Raw genomic sequence first — 17,646 nt, forward strand, 5'->3', positions numbered from 1 at the left:
CCATCGCAGGTGGCACGGAGCTCCACAGAGCTCAGATGTGGTCATAAACATAACCACCGCACTATGGCGGAGCCTCAGTGGGCCGTTATGGGCTGAATGCCAATAGAGTAGCTTTTTGGAAAACATTATTAAGAAACTGTGTCAAAAACGTGGTACTTATTACTGAGTAGCTCTTATATAATAACAGTTTGTCTTAACACAGTTTCAAGAACGTGAACAGTTATACAGCAATTGCATTTTATTTCCATCCATAACTCCCAACAATACAAACAAGCAGCACTTTTCTTAAAGGTATAAATAAAGCTTGAGCTAGCATCTAGCTACCTTCTATCGAATAAATAAAGACAAGCAGGTTAGAAACATGCAGCTTTAGAGATGCTGGTCGGTGTATTAGTTTTAATATTTGACAGAGCCAGGCTAGCTCTTTCCCACCACCTCACATTCACTATACAAACATATAAATTCCTACAAATACGATTTGAATTAGTTTGAGTTTATTGTTTCATTTTGGTTTAAATACTCCCTGACACCCGAGACAAAATAAAACTTTTATTTTATTATTTTTTTTTTTTACTATGAACAATCGGTTATTTGCTTTTCCTAAAACAAAGATAGCAGTTTGTACTTCCTACTGTCCCTCAAAAGATCATGATTGTCAATCTCTGTTAAGTGCTCACTCTTGTACTGAGTTCGCTCACCTTCTGAGTTTTGGCGAGAGGTGCTGCCTCGGACTCTAAAGGCCTGCTTCGGCCCTTTGTTCTTTTCATTGAAGCTCCAGCTCTTTGTGAACTTGCTAGGACTTGCCTCGGCCCCCTCCTCTGGCCCCGGAGACTGGGCCTTCCCTTTGGCCAATGGAGCCTTAGAAGGACTGGGAAAGACCTTGTCCTTCAGGCTGGCCTTCCGACTATATAAACAACGAGAAAGAAAATTTAAACATTTAAATTTTTTATTTTGCATCTTTATCTGTAACCAATAACCATCTGTAACTCTTTTTATCGTACTGTTTTGTTGTTCTAACATTCAAATTGAATATTGGAAATTTGTGGACTTAATTGTGGCATTAATTAGGTAGTAAATCTTACCTTAGCTGAAATGCAAAATGTGCAGCAGGAGCCATGTCCACATACGAACATAGTGGAGCATTCAGTGGGTCAGGCAAGCAGCAAGAAGCTACAAGCAAGCATGCGTGGGAGGCAAAATTATACTGCGTGTGTCAAAAGCCGTGGTCTCACTTTATGCAGAAAGTGAAAAACAAATCATGCAAAGTAATTCACCATCATACTGTTTGCTCGGCGCCGCGAGAGTCAGTCAAAGGAAACGCAGTGCTACATACTTAGCAATATGTGCCTTGCCTGCTGAACAGAAGTTTGTAAGGAGTGATTAAGCAAAAAAAAAAAAAAGGCAGCAAGCAAATCAACTGGGTAATGACATCAGTAAGCAGAATTCACAAATCAAATGTGACAGAGCAGTACACAAAGATTACATCAAAATTTTCTTTGAGTTAAAGGTAAAAGGGGAGGGCAGCTTTTGTGTTTTTAACCAGAGACCTTTTCATGGTCATCCCACTGACAGAGTTGCACTTTGATATAAAATGTAAACTCCTCAGATTTAACAGTGCACCGACTAATGTGTTATCTAGATATTTTCTTGGTTCCTCTACCTTTACTGTGCCTGTGTCTGAAGAAGAAGAGGGCAGGAATGGAAGGAGACACACAGACTTGCAGTGCAATTGTTAGTATCTGTGCAGCAACTATACCTAATAGTTCTCGGACAGCACCCGCAAAGTCTGTCTTTGTGTGCATTTTCATTACTGGAGTGGTGGGCAGTAGAGGAGACACAAAAAGATAAAATAGCAGTCGATACAGTCAAAAATAGCAGTGTGAGCCATACTGTGATGCAAGTAACACTTTATTCTAACACTGTTTTATAGTCACTTGCAACTTGTTGTGATAAACACATAAATAGCCTCTGCTGTTTTAGGGCTATTGAGTATCTTTCAGATATTTTTTTTGTATCATTTTTGATCTCGGTTTAACCCCAAGTGTGCAAATGGCTTACTAAAGACTTTGTCATAATAAAGTGTTACTACATTGTCAATAATTACACTTGTTGCTTTCTTTTGTCAAAAAGTGTGATAATAAAACTCAGGCAAGGCTCTTAAAGTGTTCAAAATCGGTTTCCCTGAAGTGATGCTGAAAGCTAGAGTATCAAAGAACAGCTTTTTGTTGAATATTTAACAAAGCTGCAAGACAGGAGTGAGGCCAAAGTGAGCTGATCTTTGAGCACCACATGAGCAGATGCAGCAAGACCGTTCTTGAAGGAGCCACACACACACAAACAGACAACAGCATCCGCGTCTGGCACGCAACAGGACAAGTGGCAACCAGCAACGCACAAACACACAATCACACACAGATATAGTCGCCACACACTCCCCCAAGAAGAGTGCCTTAGCAGTAGCTAAGAGCAGAATTGAGGAAAAGCCAAATCGAGCTGAATAGATATGAAAACCAATCACAATGCAGACCTGGGGGACGTTTCTGTCTGAGACTCCTTCCTGTAAGGAGAGAGGACACACACTGTTACACTGTGCAGCTCGGTCGTGTATGAAGCTAGATTAAGGAGTATGAAACGTTAGAAAGACAAGCTGTGAAAATAGCACTTCCACCTTTTGGGTGTTATTCATCTTTTTTAGCAAATATCAATCAGATACAGTGCAAAAAAATCTATCTATTGTCTATATGCAGCACGCATAGTGGTTAGTGCTGTCGCCCCACAATAAGAAGGTCGTGGGTTCGGTTCCTGGGCTGGGGCCTCCCTGTGCGGGTTTCCTCCCACTGTCCAAAGACATCATGTGTAGGTTAACTGGTGACGCTATATCATCTGTAAGTGTGAGTGGTTGTCTCTGTTTGTCTCTGTGTGTTGGCCCTGTGATGGATTGATGACCTATCCAGGGTGACCCCCCCCCCTTTCACCCAGAGTGCGCTGGGATTGGGCGCAGCACCCCACGGATAAGCGGTTGAAGATGGATGGACGTCTACGTGCTGAATGTCTGTTCGGAACGGTAAATATATGTTCATGAAAACAGCTGCCTGCTTTATTCGAACCCAGTGCTGGGAGAGCTGTGGGAACTGTGAGGCAAAGTGTGCGTTGGGAAAACCAGAACAATGGAAGACGCCACCACGCTCTGTGGAGCCAAGCGGAACTAGAGAATCAGCCAGTGGTGTGTTTGTCACTTTAAGCAACCCTTTTCAGGTTATACACTGACGTAAAGATATTGATTGTAGACACTGTGAAGTTGCATTCATCAAATATGCAATACTGTTTTTGGCTCCCCATTTAGCAGCAACATTCAGTAGGAGAAGGAGCACTCAGTAGGGCGTTCAGTCTTACTATCTCACTACTATCTCCCCAGTGTGACTGTCACACGTGTTTTGATTGGTTTAATGCTGTTGATGCAGCCATGAATGGCAAACTTTTCCTCTTCTCAAGGTTTAAGGCTCAACTTAATTCGCTGGGGCAATTAGTTGTGCAGCAAATACACATAAAACATAAAGCACACAATCAGTGCATAGGTAGCAGCATCTGAAACAGGCCATACAAGGTGGGAGATGAGCAATTAAAAAAATAATAATAATAAAAAGATACTGCCATCGTCATCATCACATAATACAACAATTATATTGGCGAGTAGTCACAGAAAACAAATGAAGAGTGACTCCTACCCTGACTTGAGTCTAAAAGGAGATGGCTGTAGGTATGAAGGAGTGATTATATCTGTTACCTTTTACAGCAGGAAATCTGAGCCGAGAGCCAGAGGGCAAAGACTGGAACTCAGAATGTAAAGGATGGGAGCTGTTGGAAAAAATGGCATTAGCCTTCCTGACTATCTTCCAATGAAACGGGTCTGATAGAGCACACATTTGACCTCCTAAAATCTGGTAGCTCTGTTAAATGCACTTTTAGAACTGGTATTAAGGTCACCAAACGAAAAGAGAAGAGAGAAAGTCGGCACAGATTCAATATATGAGCTGTAAAATAAAATCATCAGCGACTTGTCGACCTGAAACGTAGACAATTTCCTCAGACAGGACAGACGTCGCTGGCCTTTTGTACACAAGGCCTCAGAGTGACCGGCGAAATCAAGCTTTTTATCCACAATGGTCCCGATATATTTTGTCATTTTGGTGTCGACTGTCTGGCCTTTGATGATGGTTTTAACAGATTTATGTCTGCACACATGTCCTGAGTTTTCTGTGTATTTAATAGAAGGAAAGCATTGCCACACCAGTCAACAAATTCAGCAACTACAGGACCATGGCCATATTCATTGTCAGGAAGGAGGAGAAGGAAATTTTAAAATTAATCTGTAACTGCGCTGACTGCGACATTTGTCAGTGTACAGAACGCAGAGGAGGAAGAACGCAGCCCGGTGGATGATGGCGGCTCCCCCGGCAGGCATCCATTTACCCTGACTGTCTGAGTTCTAAACCGGCCTACAGCATTAAAATCTAAACAATTATCAATTACAATGTGGGGCTGGATCGTTTTAAAAGCTGAGGAAAAGCCCACAACAACAACAACAACAGCAGCTTGACATGATTTTTGTTTCCTTCAAGGTGTTTTAAAAAGAATATTTTGTAAAGCAACAGCAGCTTCCTCAACTCCACAGCCAGCCCCGCAGCCAAACTCTAATGGGTCAAGTAGGTGTTCAGTCAAAGCAAGTCAGGGCCACAGGTGTGTAATCGTTAAAAACCTCAGGGTGGGAGGTTTTAGCCACAGATAACCAACACCTTGGCACCCTCCGTTGGTTGAGTGGCAGCTGAAGTATATGATAAAAGATGGGGAAGCTAATTGTTCTGCACAGCACCGAGAAGTCGAGCACTTGCGTTGTCAGGACCCGACCAGCTCCAGAGTGTTTAAAAGATTTGGCCACAAAGAGAACATCAAAAGGAATTCGACCAGAACAGCATGGTTTGTTTTTCAGATTTAAAATTTCCTCGCTAAAATGAGGACAGTCAAACTTAGGATAAAACCTGTTGAACTCCTGTGCCAACAGATCAGAATTGAAACCATCACGAGCCACCTTTTTGTTACTTTTGTTGTCTGAACCAACGATAGTTTTTAAGCCATTCCAAGCAGACCTGTTGCTGGTAAGTTCTCTTTCCAACTTCTCCTTTGAATTCAGTTTCGCCTTTTTTATTTTGTTCTTGATGTCCATTTTGAGCAGGCTCAGCTCTGTCAGATTCATCTCTCGAAAAGAGTTTGTTTTACAGGTTTTTAGATGATTTTGGCACCCAGGGCTTGCTGTTAGGAAATACTTTAGCAGTCTCTTTTGGAATCACACCACCTTCACAAAATGTCACATTGCTGCTGACAACGTGAGTCAGCTAATCAATATCATCGCAAGATTCCTGAAACATACCCCAGTCTGTGCTGTCAAAGCACCCCTGCAGGCTCAGTTTGGAGTCATCAGTCCAGATTGGTGATGATTTTAACCCCTCCTGAGGGCAGAGCGATCTGCTGGAATGAGCTGCACACGATTACAATCGGCCCCACCCACACTCCTTTGACAGAACCACAACACAGGTCGAGACTCAGACGACAGAAGTTGTTACGAGTTCTCTCCGGTGATCAGTGATTAAAGTCTCCACGCACAAAGACAGGTGCATCAGGAGTCAAAGACTGCAGTTTCTGGGTCGCCCTTAGAATAGACTCTGATGCTTCCTTCTAGCTCTCAGGTGGATGCACTTAACAGTGATACATATCTGGGGGAAGGCCAGGGGCAAGTGGTGGGGGCACGGAGACAGCTGCTCAAAGTTTTCCTCTGACAAGGACGGTTTTCTACCAACGCTTATTAACCTAAAGACATAACCCCCTTCTTTCTTGCTCAGTCCATAGTTTAATCACTATCACAATCAGCCTGCACATTCACTGCATCCTGATAGTCTCATCATTGCTAAGTATCCGGTGTGTCGCTGAATATAACGGTGATACCTGAATGACTTGGCCTTCAGATTCCTCAGGAGGTCCAGCTGATTCAGGGGTGGAATAAGCCTGAGAAAAGACGAAAGGCCTTATGTCATTTTGGCAATGCCTTTTCAATAACTCTGTGTTGAAACACAAATTCAAAGTAGTTTGGCAGTAACTTTCCTTACATCTATGAAGTTTTGCCCAAAAAAAGAACACACGAACGGCAATTTTAGAGACACACACCATCAGAAATCTGCATCGTAGCAGCATGGCAGCCCTGGCAACCATGGCGGCCAATTTGCTGATTCATACAGCTGGATGGCAAAATATGTGGTTCACTTTACAAAGTAGCCTCTGGCACAGCGTGTCTTTTGAACAGTATTTCAAATAGGTTTTGACACCGCCAAGACTCCAGCCTGATCCACTGTAATTACCCTGATTAATGCAGAAAGTGAAAGTGAAGTAATTCTTCACAACCGCCAAAGGTAACTGATTCAATTTGGAATATAATGAGATCTGGATTTTCTAGAATTTCAGATATTCCTTCTTTTCAGAGACGGGGCAGGATGCGATATGGAAAAAGAGATTTATTTATTGGAAATGCTGAAGAATGTCAGCTTAATGGCCATAGTCAGCAAGCTGAATCACTTACCTGTACATTGGAATAGCAACAGTCTGCTCATAAAAATCCCAAGTGCACAGCAGGTCGGTACGGGAAAGGTTGGTGGCATAAAATCTCCAAGCAGCCTGGAGTAATACAGAACTCTTTTCAGTCTTATGTCATGAGTGCAAAACAGAGACTGTGCATTTGTCTGGTTTTGTTGGCACACAGTGTGTCCCACATATATACCTGGATGAGGTTTGCTGCAGGGTTTCTCCTCTTCTCAAAGTGTTTTTGCCTGTGCTGTTCCTGGACTTTGAGTGCGAAGCCAGAACCCAGGATGCCCTGTGCAGGGTCAGAGAGCGTTAGCGCCGCAGAAGGCCTGTGAAGTTATCGGTGACCTTTATTGACCTCTACTGGCCAGAAGTTGGGATTACACTAAGCTGTTTCCATCAACACCTCCTCAATGTGGGAGAGGGTTGATTTTCTCCATGCCCCCAATGTCAGTGTAAGAAATATAGCACATCCTGTTGCCTGTTAGGTGTGATAGAACAAATACGTCTTAGCAGCGGACTGAAAGCTTATCGTTGAATCTTACATCCTCAGGTATTAGCTGACAAACATACAGTGGAGCTACAGCACGATAAGACAAGAGCTGTATGTGTGTATATCAGAGATACCCAACCCCCGTAATTAAGTTAAACCATAACTAAGACTTTGGGATTATTCAATATTATATAGATTTGAAGATTTCTCAGACCCTACATAATATTGCTGTTTTTAAAACCTTCTGTTATTTTTTTATAGCCTAATCTGGAGTTAAAAACATATTTAAGGCTTTAGGAACAGCATAACGATCCTTAATTTCTCTTACGATACACATTTAAACCTCACCCATGAAGGTGTTCAAGGTGAATTGCAAGAAAACCCCCTGTGTTACTGCAAAATGACCCGAGGAAGGCTGTGGCAAGTGCTTCAGTGGTAACTGTAAGACGAGAACGGAATAAACAAGAACTTCATGGCCAGAGTCCAAGACACACTCCAGTCTTGATCCCAAGGAACATCGGAGGCTGTATAGAATATGGACTGATGATGTTTGGACACGTGGACAGGAGCTTTGTCTGGCACGAGAAAGGGCAGGTTTCTGAACAATCCAATCCAATCCCCATGGAGGCGGGTCATTGACGATATAGGGATGCTTTCCATAAACCTCAGAGTCAATCACTGATTTTAAATTCTTGGGTGGGTTTGGGTTAGGCTGGTTGAATAACACGTTTGTGAATAGAGTTACTGAGCACTACATAAGGGTTAGGGTTAGGGTTAGTTTATACTCTCAACATAACATGCTTTGTGTCATATACTTTTATTAACCTTGAGTGACATTAGTGGGGCTATATTAAATATTTCTGCTTTAAGACCATGATGGATGGGACATAAATGAACTCAGAGCCTTTATACTTACAGCCGGAAGCGCAAAGAAGGCCACCCCGATCATACTGAATGTGGCTGCCAGCAAGCGTCCATACCAGGTCTTGGGAACCTTATCGCCATAACCAATGGTGGTGAGAGTGATCTGGTGAAAAGATAGGATCAAAGTCAATACTTGATTTGAGCGGTGAGAAACACATTTTTACCATAAGATCCCAGAAAGCTGTGTTTCGTATAAGTAGAAGCTGGTTACTGTCGATATTGGTCTCACCAGTCCCCACCAAAGAGCGTCGGCATACGTCTCAAACTCATCATTTAACTCCTTCTCCACGGAGTAGACCAGAAATGAGGCCAGAATCAGGCACAGGAAACCTATGTACCACGCTGTGATGAGCTCCTACGGAGAGAAGACCAACACAACAAGTATCAGGGAACGGGAGGGAATAAAGCAGAGCGGTTATACAACGCCTGTGAAATGGTTAAAAGAGTAATTCTGTGATAATATTGACTACATGAGTCATGCTCCCTTAATGAACAACCAAGTATTTCATAAACCCTTTATTTCCCTCAGCGCCACACACACACACACACACAAACCCATTCTGTCTCACTGAATCACACACATAGTTAGCTATAAGCTTTCCCCAGCTTACTAGCATGAGCAAAGAATTTTATTTCCATGTTCATTAATACAAAACTGACAGAAATATGTTCTCATGTGCTTAATTAAACCTGTTGCTGGCTAACAATTTAAGCCAAAGACAAAATGTATGTAGCAACATTTGGGTGGTTACAGAAAAAACAAAGCAGATGTGACTGCTGCTATGGAAGGTAACAGGAGAATGTGATCACATTACATATTGCAAGTTTGAGGAAAGAAGGATATAGGCAGAAGTTATGTTACATCTTTGGTTTTGTTGTTACCAGTTCTACTACATAGAGCAGAAGCGGGGAATCAATGTTGAGCGATTACTTTGAGGACAAGATTCCTTTTGTTAAGATGCACAAATGTCATAGACACGATGCATTAAATTATTCTTAAAGGACATGACGTCAGGTTCACCTTGCTGTGGGCATAAACTACAGATCCGAGCAACTTCCAGGTGCCTCCACGTCGGTCCATACGCAGCATGCGCAGGATCTGCAGGAATCTCAAACTCCGAATAGCTGAGGTGGCAAAAACATTGCCCTGAGATCCAGCTGCCAGGACAGACACTGAGGCAATCAGCACCATAATGTCTGGAGAGAGAGGTAAATTGCAGTCAGATGGCAAACAGGGACACAGATAAAATGTCCCCAATCAAATCAGACTGAATCAGCAACAGTTTACTGTGGACAGCGAGGATCAGTTTTCTTTTCATTTGAAAGTTGCCCCAAGTACTTTGTACAACATTATCAGTACATCTTCCTCCAGTAACGTTTCAGGTCAAAAAACAAACTTCACCCTTCTCACCTATGACACAAAAAGGCTTTCTGGCAAATTTTAGCCGCCCTCTCCACCCTCTGTATCGACAGCAGCAACCAGCGGCCCATATCCTCACAAAGTACTCCACTCCAAACACCACAATTGTTACAATTTCCTGTGGAATGGAGCAAAAATGGCAGCGTTAACCCAGTGACACGCACACGCACACACAGTGTGATAGAGCAAGTGAAACGATACCCACCAAAATGTACAAGGCACTCTCTGAACTGTTCTTGAACTCTTTGATTGTAGCAAAGACTGAGAGAATGAGGCAGGAGAAGACCAAGAGGAATCTGGAAGACAGGTGACATATTATTGCATTCTCATTTCAACACTTGGTAAGTACTGTTTTAGACAGGGAGCACAGTATTTACAGCAAAACAGCGTAACTCATGACCTCAGATTGTAGGAGCCCTGCGAACACACTGGACTTTCTGAAGGATGACTTACTGCTTGCTCATCAGTTAAACTATATTCATGGTATTTGTCAAGATGCCTGTCATGCTCCTTAATAATACACCTTAATACTCCATGGATACAGCTTTTAAAAGACACATACCAGCTGGGGACAGCTGGGGAGTGACTGAGTGATGATAACCTAACTGCAGATCCTGGGTGGTGGCTTCATCAGAGGAAACAAGCCAAAGTGCGTTATCTGCCTTCCAGCAAAGTTGTTTGGAGGCATTTATTACATTATCTTTTTTCAACATTCAAAATCAATTCTGCTGCCTCATCTCTGGTGGAGACCATCTGGAGAAAGTTTTATTTGATAGAGGATAACATGATTTGAGGAGGGCCTGACCTTTCTTCAGAAAAGATGCACTGGCAGGAATCCAAAGCAGAACTAATCGAGATGGCCTGGTGAAACTCATTACTGGGACAATGCAAGATTAAAAAAAAAAAAACAAACAAACATGGGCACAACCAACATTAATCATAATAGAGATTAGGCCATTTAGAGTACCAATAAACATAAAGTACATAGTTAGGATTAATACAGAAAAGGCAGAGTATGAGAAAATCATCAGTTTCAATTAAGGAAGAACATTCAAAAAGCATGGACAACTCACAGGGCGTCCATATTTTAATTCCTATGTCTTTTGGATTACGATGTTACTTTGAAAAACATGCAAAAATTCTTGTGAAGACGAGCGGCAGACATGGCAGTCATCGTCCAAAAGATAGAAACTAGCTTTTTTCTCCCTGTCCCAAAAGTATCCCCTCCTTTCAGCTTCTGTTTCTGGCTCTCTAGGTGCCAGTCGATTCACTAAGTGAAGTTAGCTGCTAAATGTCAATGCTGATTGGTGGACAGGACCGATGGACAGCTGCCTGCAGCTAACAAGGGCCGAGTTTGAAGGCCAAAAGGCCAAAACAAAAAATACCCCAAACGTGGAGTGCTGGTAGCATGTGCAGAAGTTAAAAGGCGGACTTGACATGAATTCATCTTCAACAGAAGAAGTGCTCTGAACACTGAACCTTTCACAAATCTTATCCAGACTACGTAGGTATCTTTTTGGTTTGTTTGTTTCTCTCTTTTATTCTCAGTTTGGTCTTTTCCAGGTCTTGGCAGTGGCCACTGGCTGTCGGCCAATCAGAATGAAGCAGCAGAGCGTGTGTAGCAATGGCGACAAAAATCTATGTGGACTTGCTGAGTCCTTATTTTCTTCTTTATTATACTTTATCAGAAGATTCAAAAAAGCCAACATATATATATATATTTTAGCAGAGCTGCGGTAGTAATGCACATTTAACTTTGGGAGGTGAGATTGAGGTCATACGCTCTCACATCAATGATAAATGGGTGATTATGGCATCTCATACATGATTAATTACTGCAGAAGTCAAGGCTTGCTGGGTAAAATGGAGCTTTTCATGCATGGGGGAAGTTTTTATTACATTCTGCCGCTTGTTTACAATTTTACTTTTCTGAATTTGTGACAATGCTGATATTCTGATGTGTATTATAATCAGTATAGATTTTTGTCAACAGCAATGTAAGGCAAGCTTTTTATTGTCTATTGGTTTTTGGTATTCTAGGTCACTAAATGTTTCAGTGTTTTTATGTGACTGCCTCCTCCCTTTAGGACCCATTTGATGCACTAAGAATCACCTCAGTCACTTCATCCTCCAAGAGATGGCGGAAATGATACATAATTTGTTTTTGTTTTAATTTTAATTCCTATATCCAGTCAAAGAGTCACTTCACACGTTGGCATTTGCCTCTCTTTGACCTGTGACACCGACTTCCATTCCATCACCTGAAGACTAACTTTTGGCCAGTGTTCACAACTCTAACTAATCACACGGATGAGAAACGGCCCCAGTGGTCCTGTTGTCAGACTGTTGACCATCAGCTCCGGTCCAGAATATGAACTCAACTAAAAACACCAATTGTGTTTTTCACACTTCGATTAGGAACAAGCAAATACACAGTGAGTAAGTGATCTTCAGAGGGGAAGGGGGTAAGCGGACTTTCTTTTAACAGATCCTGGGTAGAGCAGGGTGGAATAGTGATTAATGCTGTTGCCTCACAGAAAGAAGAAGGTCATGGCCATGTTTGGGTAAACTGGTGACTCTAAACTGTCTGTAGGTCTGAGTGTGAGTGTGAGTGGTTGTTGGTCTCTGTCTGTCTCTGTGTGTTGGTCCTGTGATGGACTGGTGACCTTTCCAGGGTTGTAACCCCGCCCACACCGACGGTGAGCCGGGATTGGCAACAGTAATGACTTTTTTTTTTTTTTGTTGTTTCTAAAACTGGGAACTGACAGCAGACAGATGAGCTGTCTGGCTACAGTAACTGGACATCAGTTTGTGTAACTTTCCTGCTCCCACCTTGCCAGACTCATCAGCAGCTCCTAATGAGGACATTTGCTGAGGAAGGAGGACAGAACCGGCATCCCGAAGCAGTCAGACAATTAGATGCTACAGCCACTCACTCCGATTGTGTGTGAGTACAGCAAATCTCCATATAATTTATAGCCATGTCAGTGATATACAAACTACACAGCTGTGCTCAAGTGTCGAAGAAAGAGTTTGACAAATAGGGAGATTTGCATTCTTTCAGATGAAAAAAAAAAGTAAGGGAGAGCAGGGTCAGGTTATCACACTGTTCATTCTTCCCCAAGCAGAGGTGCTATTTCAAAAATCGAACAGCTACTTTGTGTGACATTTTCTAAGGTAAAAGGAAAAAAGAATCCTGAACAAAAAATTGATAAAAATGTGCTGCTTTTTGTAAAAGTTGTTACGTACTGCACTGGGTATTTCAAAAATGCGGCTTTTTTTTTTTTTTTTAAATGTAATTATTTGCTGCATTCTGTAATAAACCACCAAAACGAATGTCTTCATGTTGAAAATCATTAAAACCGCAGAACAACACTGAATTGAATCGTTCTAGCATGAACCAACTCAAAATTCCTAAAAAAAAACTGCCAAAAAGCTATTGTTCAGTAGATTAGTGGAGTGTTTCATTGATGAAAACAAAATCAGATGTTAAGGCATTCTTTATAATAATACAAAATGTGTTTTGAAACGAATGTTTACGAGTAACACTCAGACAAAAGCTATGATTGTTACTCGTACACATTAGTGGTTACCTGTCAGGATACACATACGCTGTCTGGATTAGAAAATGTTTTATTTTGTCACTGAGCAAAATGAATAGAATTGCAGTATTTGCATCAACAGTCTACAGCTACAGCTCACTGCAGCTTCACACAGCAAATTAAACAACCATACTGCGCCCAAACTGAGAAAGAGGTCGAGCGCACACACTGTGTGTCACCTGGGGTGCCAATTCTGTGCCCTGCCAAAGAACTGACGACAAACACGTGACCATTTTTTGACAGACAGGTCCAGACAGCAGCTGTTGTTGGAAGCAGAGAAGTTTGCGTTTCCTCCTGAGCTGCAAAGAAGTAAACATAGATTTACACCTTTCAGCGCAACACTGCCTTCCCAGACACACTCATCTCGCTAAATTTAGATTGTGGGGGCTCTTTGGATGGGTATTTAACCCTGTAATGCCGTGCGTATCAAATTTGATAGTTACATTTATGAGACCATCCCCATGGCAAAATAAAAGAAATTGAAAATGGCTGCTGTTTGAAAGAAATAAAGAGATGGCCAAGGAGAAAAGTTTTTGTTTTTGCCAGAATTTAGTGTAACGCCCGATGTAACAAATATAATATAACCAACAAACCAAAAATGCATTTTATTTTTATTTTGTTTTGTTAAAGGGCCAAATAAAGACTTCACATTTTATAAATCGAGTTTTCTGTCCATTATTTCTTGGTTCAGGGATCAAAAGGTTAAGGATGTTCGAGGATGGTGGTGATTTTCTCTGGCACTCATCCAGCATAAATACACACACGAGTGACTTTCGCAGCTACCTTCTGTCACTGTGTACCTTATGAACCAGCCTGCATGCAGCGTTAACAGCAGCTAGTACTGAGAAATATTGACCGCTTATTCCTGTACTGAAAACAGGAATCTTTGCTTCTTGTCTATTAACTCTGAAATGAATTAAATCAATCAAGAAATAAACATGTACTGAGCTTACACACAAATAATGTCAAATCACTTTGTAGCAAAGTGAGAGAAGTTTAGCGTTGAAAACTGATTTTAGGGATGCAAACTCTGAACACCTGAATTGTAGATAATTTTTATTTATTTATTTATTTATTTATTTTTGGATTAACTTTGTCTTGGCAGTGTAGGGGCCTAGCAGTAAGTACTGTTGCCTCAAACACAAAGGGTTCAGTTCCCTGGCCTGGGGCCTTTCTGTGTTGTTTCCATGTTCTCCCCGTGCCTGTGTGGGTTTCCTCCCACTGTCCAAACACATCATGTTTGGGTTAACTGGTGACTCTAAACTGTCTGTAGCTCTGAGTGTGAGTGGTTGTTGGTCTCTGTGTGTCTCTGTGTGTCGGCCCTGTGATGGACTGGTGACCTTTCTAAGGTGTTCCTCTCTTTTGCTGGGATTGGCTCAAGCGTTATTTTGTTCTGAATTGAATACGGCAGAATTTATTCAACATTAGCATCTTTTGGCTTTTACCCAAACAAACAAGGCTGCAGTGTGTTGAGCAAGAGGTTAAATTACTGACCATCTCATCTCTATCTGCTTATCCGTTTCTGGGTGGTGGGAACGGCAAACATCAACATCAACAAGTTTATTAACTATCATATGTCAGTATTATCAGTGAGAAACCACCCAACCGTAGCCATAGCCTACCCACGGACATTAGCAAGCAGACACTTGCCTTCTCACAGCAGATTCCTCTTCTACTCAAGTGGACTAATCTCAGCAGCCAACATGTGTCTGCCACTGTCTTTAATTCTTCCCCAGTTTGTTTTCGAGCAGCCAGCTCAGCAGAGGAAGATTGACTAACTGCACCAGATCCTTGATTTCCCTCTCTGACTCTCTTTCAGAATGATTAAATGAACAACATCCTCCCAGATCTTTGTAATAATTCAACATGTTCAAACACAGTTTTAGGGAGCTGCATTTTCCAAGATGCTAAAAATTTAGAACTGCAGGAATATCTCTGATTGGAAATGAAATGGTCAAAAATTGTGTCACTCCCTGTTTACTAGTGTTGGACCAGAGACAGAAGTGACGGGGAGATGGGGGGGTTGGGCTCAGACAGCTTCGACAAAGAGGCAGAAAAAGAATAGGTGAGAGATGGAGGCAGCGAGACAGGCAGTACTATAGGTATGTATATAATGTATATCAGTACTCGTGTTCGACATATCGATCGTGCACAAACAAGGTCCAAGGAACAAAACACTTGCCTAAGATATCCAAGGAAACTCATCAATTATAAAAAAAAAAAGAAAAAAGAAATGGTTGGAGCATCAGCACATTTCTGCCAAGTAGCAGGGTCACTGTGTTTGCCAAACGTATTTTGAAGAGGTAAGGAGAAGAATTAAGTTAGTTTGAAATAGTTTTATAAATCAGATGGCCAGAATTAAAAAAATAAATAAATAAAAAATAAAAAATAGGGAGTTGGAAGAAGACACAAACTATAAGCAATGTATAGAATGGATAACTGAAATGGAGGTGCTCCTTTTCAGGCTGGAAACTCTACTGTGAACTTTGTGTGAATTTGCTGTGATTGTGTTGCACGTTATTTTGTAAGTTGCTTCCCAAAAGATTCTGCTTTTGGAAATCACACATGCTGCTGGCTCTCTTCTAACCAGGTTCCCTGAAGTAGTTTGGCTTCAGATACTGTATTATCCAGGAAAATAAAAATAACAAATTCCCTTCTGAGTGCACTCAGCTCTGCTATGAAGATAGCAGCACTGCCTCGTAAGAGTGACACCAGCAAATGATCAAACAAACAATACAAATGTTGAAGAGGGGACTTAGCAGGCTGCTGTGCTGTAGTGCATTTTTCAGAAGCAGCCAGAGGAACCTACGTGAGTGGTTTCACGCTAACGCAGGCTCACTTCTGGGAAAGCAGCTGTCTCAGGGGAGTCTATAGAGTGCACACTGTGAATTCTTTCATGTTGTGGCAATTTGCACTTGTTACCATCATGCAGTATCACTGAATCAGAGGGCCGGACTACACTTTACCCACGCTGACTGTTAGAGTATAAATTCAGAGTAAGCTTTCAATGAAGCTAACAGTTGGAATCGCTATCATTGCTCAACATGATGAAATGAAAATAATTGCAGTAGGTGACGTGCATTTCAAGTCATTTTATGACATCATCTGTGGCTGTGATGGAACACAGAAAATAAAACATTAACTGAAAATTGTTTTTACTGAAAATTGTGGTAAGCAGACTCGAAGGGAGAGATGGCATTGGTTGCATTACACAGGAAATGGAGGATCCAAAACTCAATATCTCAGGGGCCAGATGCACAAATTCTGGACTTTTTGTTTCAGTCTGTGTTGTGCAAGTCACCCAACAGAAACTAAAAATCACTGAAATTGCTGCAGGTGTCCTTTGATTCATATAAACTGAGCAAGTCCTGTCCACGAAGATCGCCTGCCTCAATACCGACCATTCACCAGCACATTTACGATGCTATCAGTCTGCAAATACTCCCAGACTGTCTAGTCACAGGCCATAGTATCCAGAACACTCCCTTTGCCTGCCTGCCTACACACACACACACACACACACACACACACACACACAGTGTATGTAGTACAGTGGGCTTCACTCAGCAGAGCCGGACTGCAATATTAATTAGTGGAAGTAATGACGCGGCGCGGAGCTGTCCACACACCGCGGTGCTGAAAACCGGCTGCTGCCGCAACGTATCGCCTCTCCAGTCAGGAGCACATAAAAATAAAATAAAATAAAAAAATAAAAAAAAAAACGAACAGACAGTGGGGATGGCAGATATCATCGTGAACGGATGGAAATCCATCATCCACAACACCAATGCGTGACCAGAAAACGTTGCAATGCAAGGCAATGAAGAGTTCGTGCAGGAGTTATGCAGGTGAAATGACAGGACCTCCCATGATCAGGCAACATTTAACCCTTTTGTGCGCCATCTGAACGTGATCAGCGTGGAACGACACACACACACACACACACAACATGTTAAACTGACAGCTCTCCCAAAATGATGACTCAGTAGTAAAGAGGCCATACCGACAGGATCGACATACTTGGTTAACCCCCCCCCCCAAAAAAAGGCATCACTTACACATAAGCGTGGTATATGAACGCCCATCCTCGCGGTCTCTCCAACGCATTGTAAAGGAAATTCTGTAGTTTCCGATAGCTGGCATTTTTCTTCGCAGGTCTGGGTCTCCCGGCAGAGATGCTGGATCTCGGTCTGGAGAGGATGCTGCTCCGCTTGGTGCTTTCCGAGCCCGCAATGAGCAGCGCCCCATCTCTGCTGGATTCGGGAGCCCCGGGGTCCAGTCCAACGAACCCGACTTTGTGCTTCTTCTCTCCGGTCTGAGTTGGGTAAACCCCACCGTTGAGAGATTTCTGCACCATCCTAAAGTGGAGACGACTCTAAGGCGGAGTTGTCGGTGCCCTTGCCGCGGGGATGCATCACCGCTGCTGATGGGTGTGTGCTGGTGGGGAATGCAGTCGGCGTCGGTCCCCCTTGAAAACCGAATGCAATATCCACGCGAAACTGCAGAGTGTATGCTTATAAATTAGCCCCTTGCGGCCATTTGACACACACACACACACACACACACACACATACACACAC

General features: G+C 42.4%; 1 protein-coding gene across 1 annotated transcript in view; it reads right to left on the reverse strand.

The window, feature by feature from the left end:
• kcnq2a (potassium voltage-gated channel, KQT-like subfamily, member 2a) overlaps window positions 1–17,423 on the reverse strand; it is a 22,041-nt gene extending 4,618 nt beyond the window's left edge. The window contains exons 1-11 of the mRNA XM_029507159.1: window positions 17,125–17,423; window positions 9,670–9,760; window positions 9,456–9,582; window positions 9,066–9,241; window positions 8,274–8,399; window positions 8,037–8,147; window positions 6,824–6,919; window positions 6,626–6,720; window positions 5,998–6,057; window positions 2,528–2,557; window positions 699–904 (exon numbers count right to left, since the gene is read on the reverse strand). Of these exons, the coding sequence (XP_029363019.1) occupies window positions 699–904; window positions 2,528–2,557; window positions 5,998–6,057; window positions 6,626–6,720; window positions 6,824–6,919; window positions 8,037–8,147; window positions 8,274–8,399; window positions 9,066–9,241; window positions 9,456–9,582; window positions 9,670–9,760; window positions 17,125–17,423 (1,417 nt within the window). The remainder of the gene's footprint in view (window positions 1–698; window positions 905–2,527; window positions 2,558–5,997; window positions 6,058–6,625; window positions 6,721–6,823; window positions 6,920–8,036; window positions 8,148–8,273; window positions 8,400–9,065; window positions 9,242–9,455; window positions 9,583–9,669; window positions 9,761–17,124) is intronic.
• Between the last annotated feature and the right edge of the window lie 223 nt (window positions 17,424–17,646).

The sequence above is a fragment of the Echeneis naucrates genome, chromosome 7 (genome assembly GCF_900963305.1).
Source record: "Echeneis naucrates chromosome 7, fEcheNa1.1, whole genome shotgun sequence".
In the NCBI taxonomy this organism is placed as follows: domain Eukaryota; kingdom Metazoa; phylum Chordata; class Actinopteri; order Carangiformes; family Echeneidae; genus Echeneis; species Echeneis naucrates.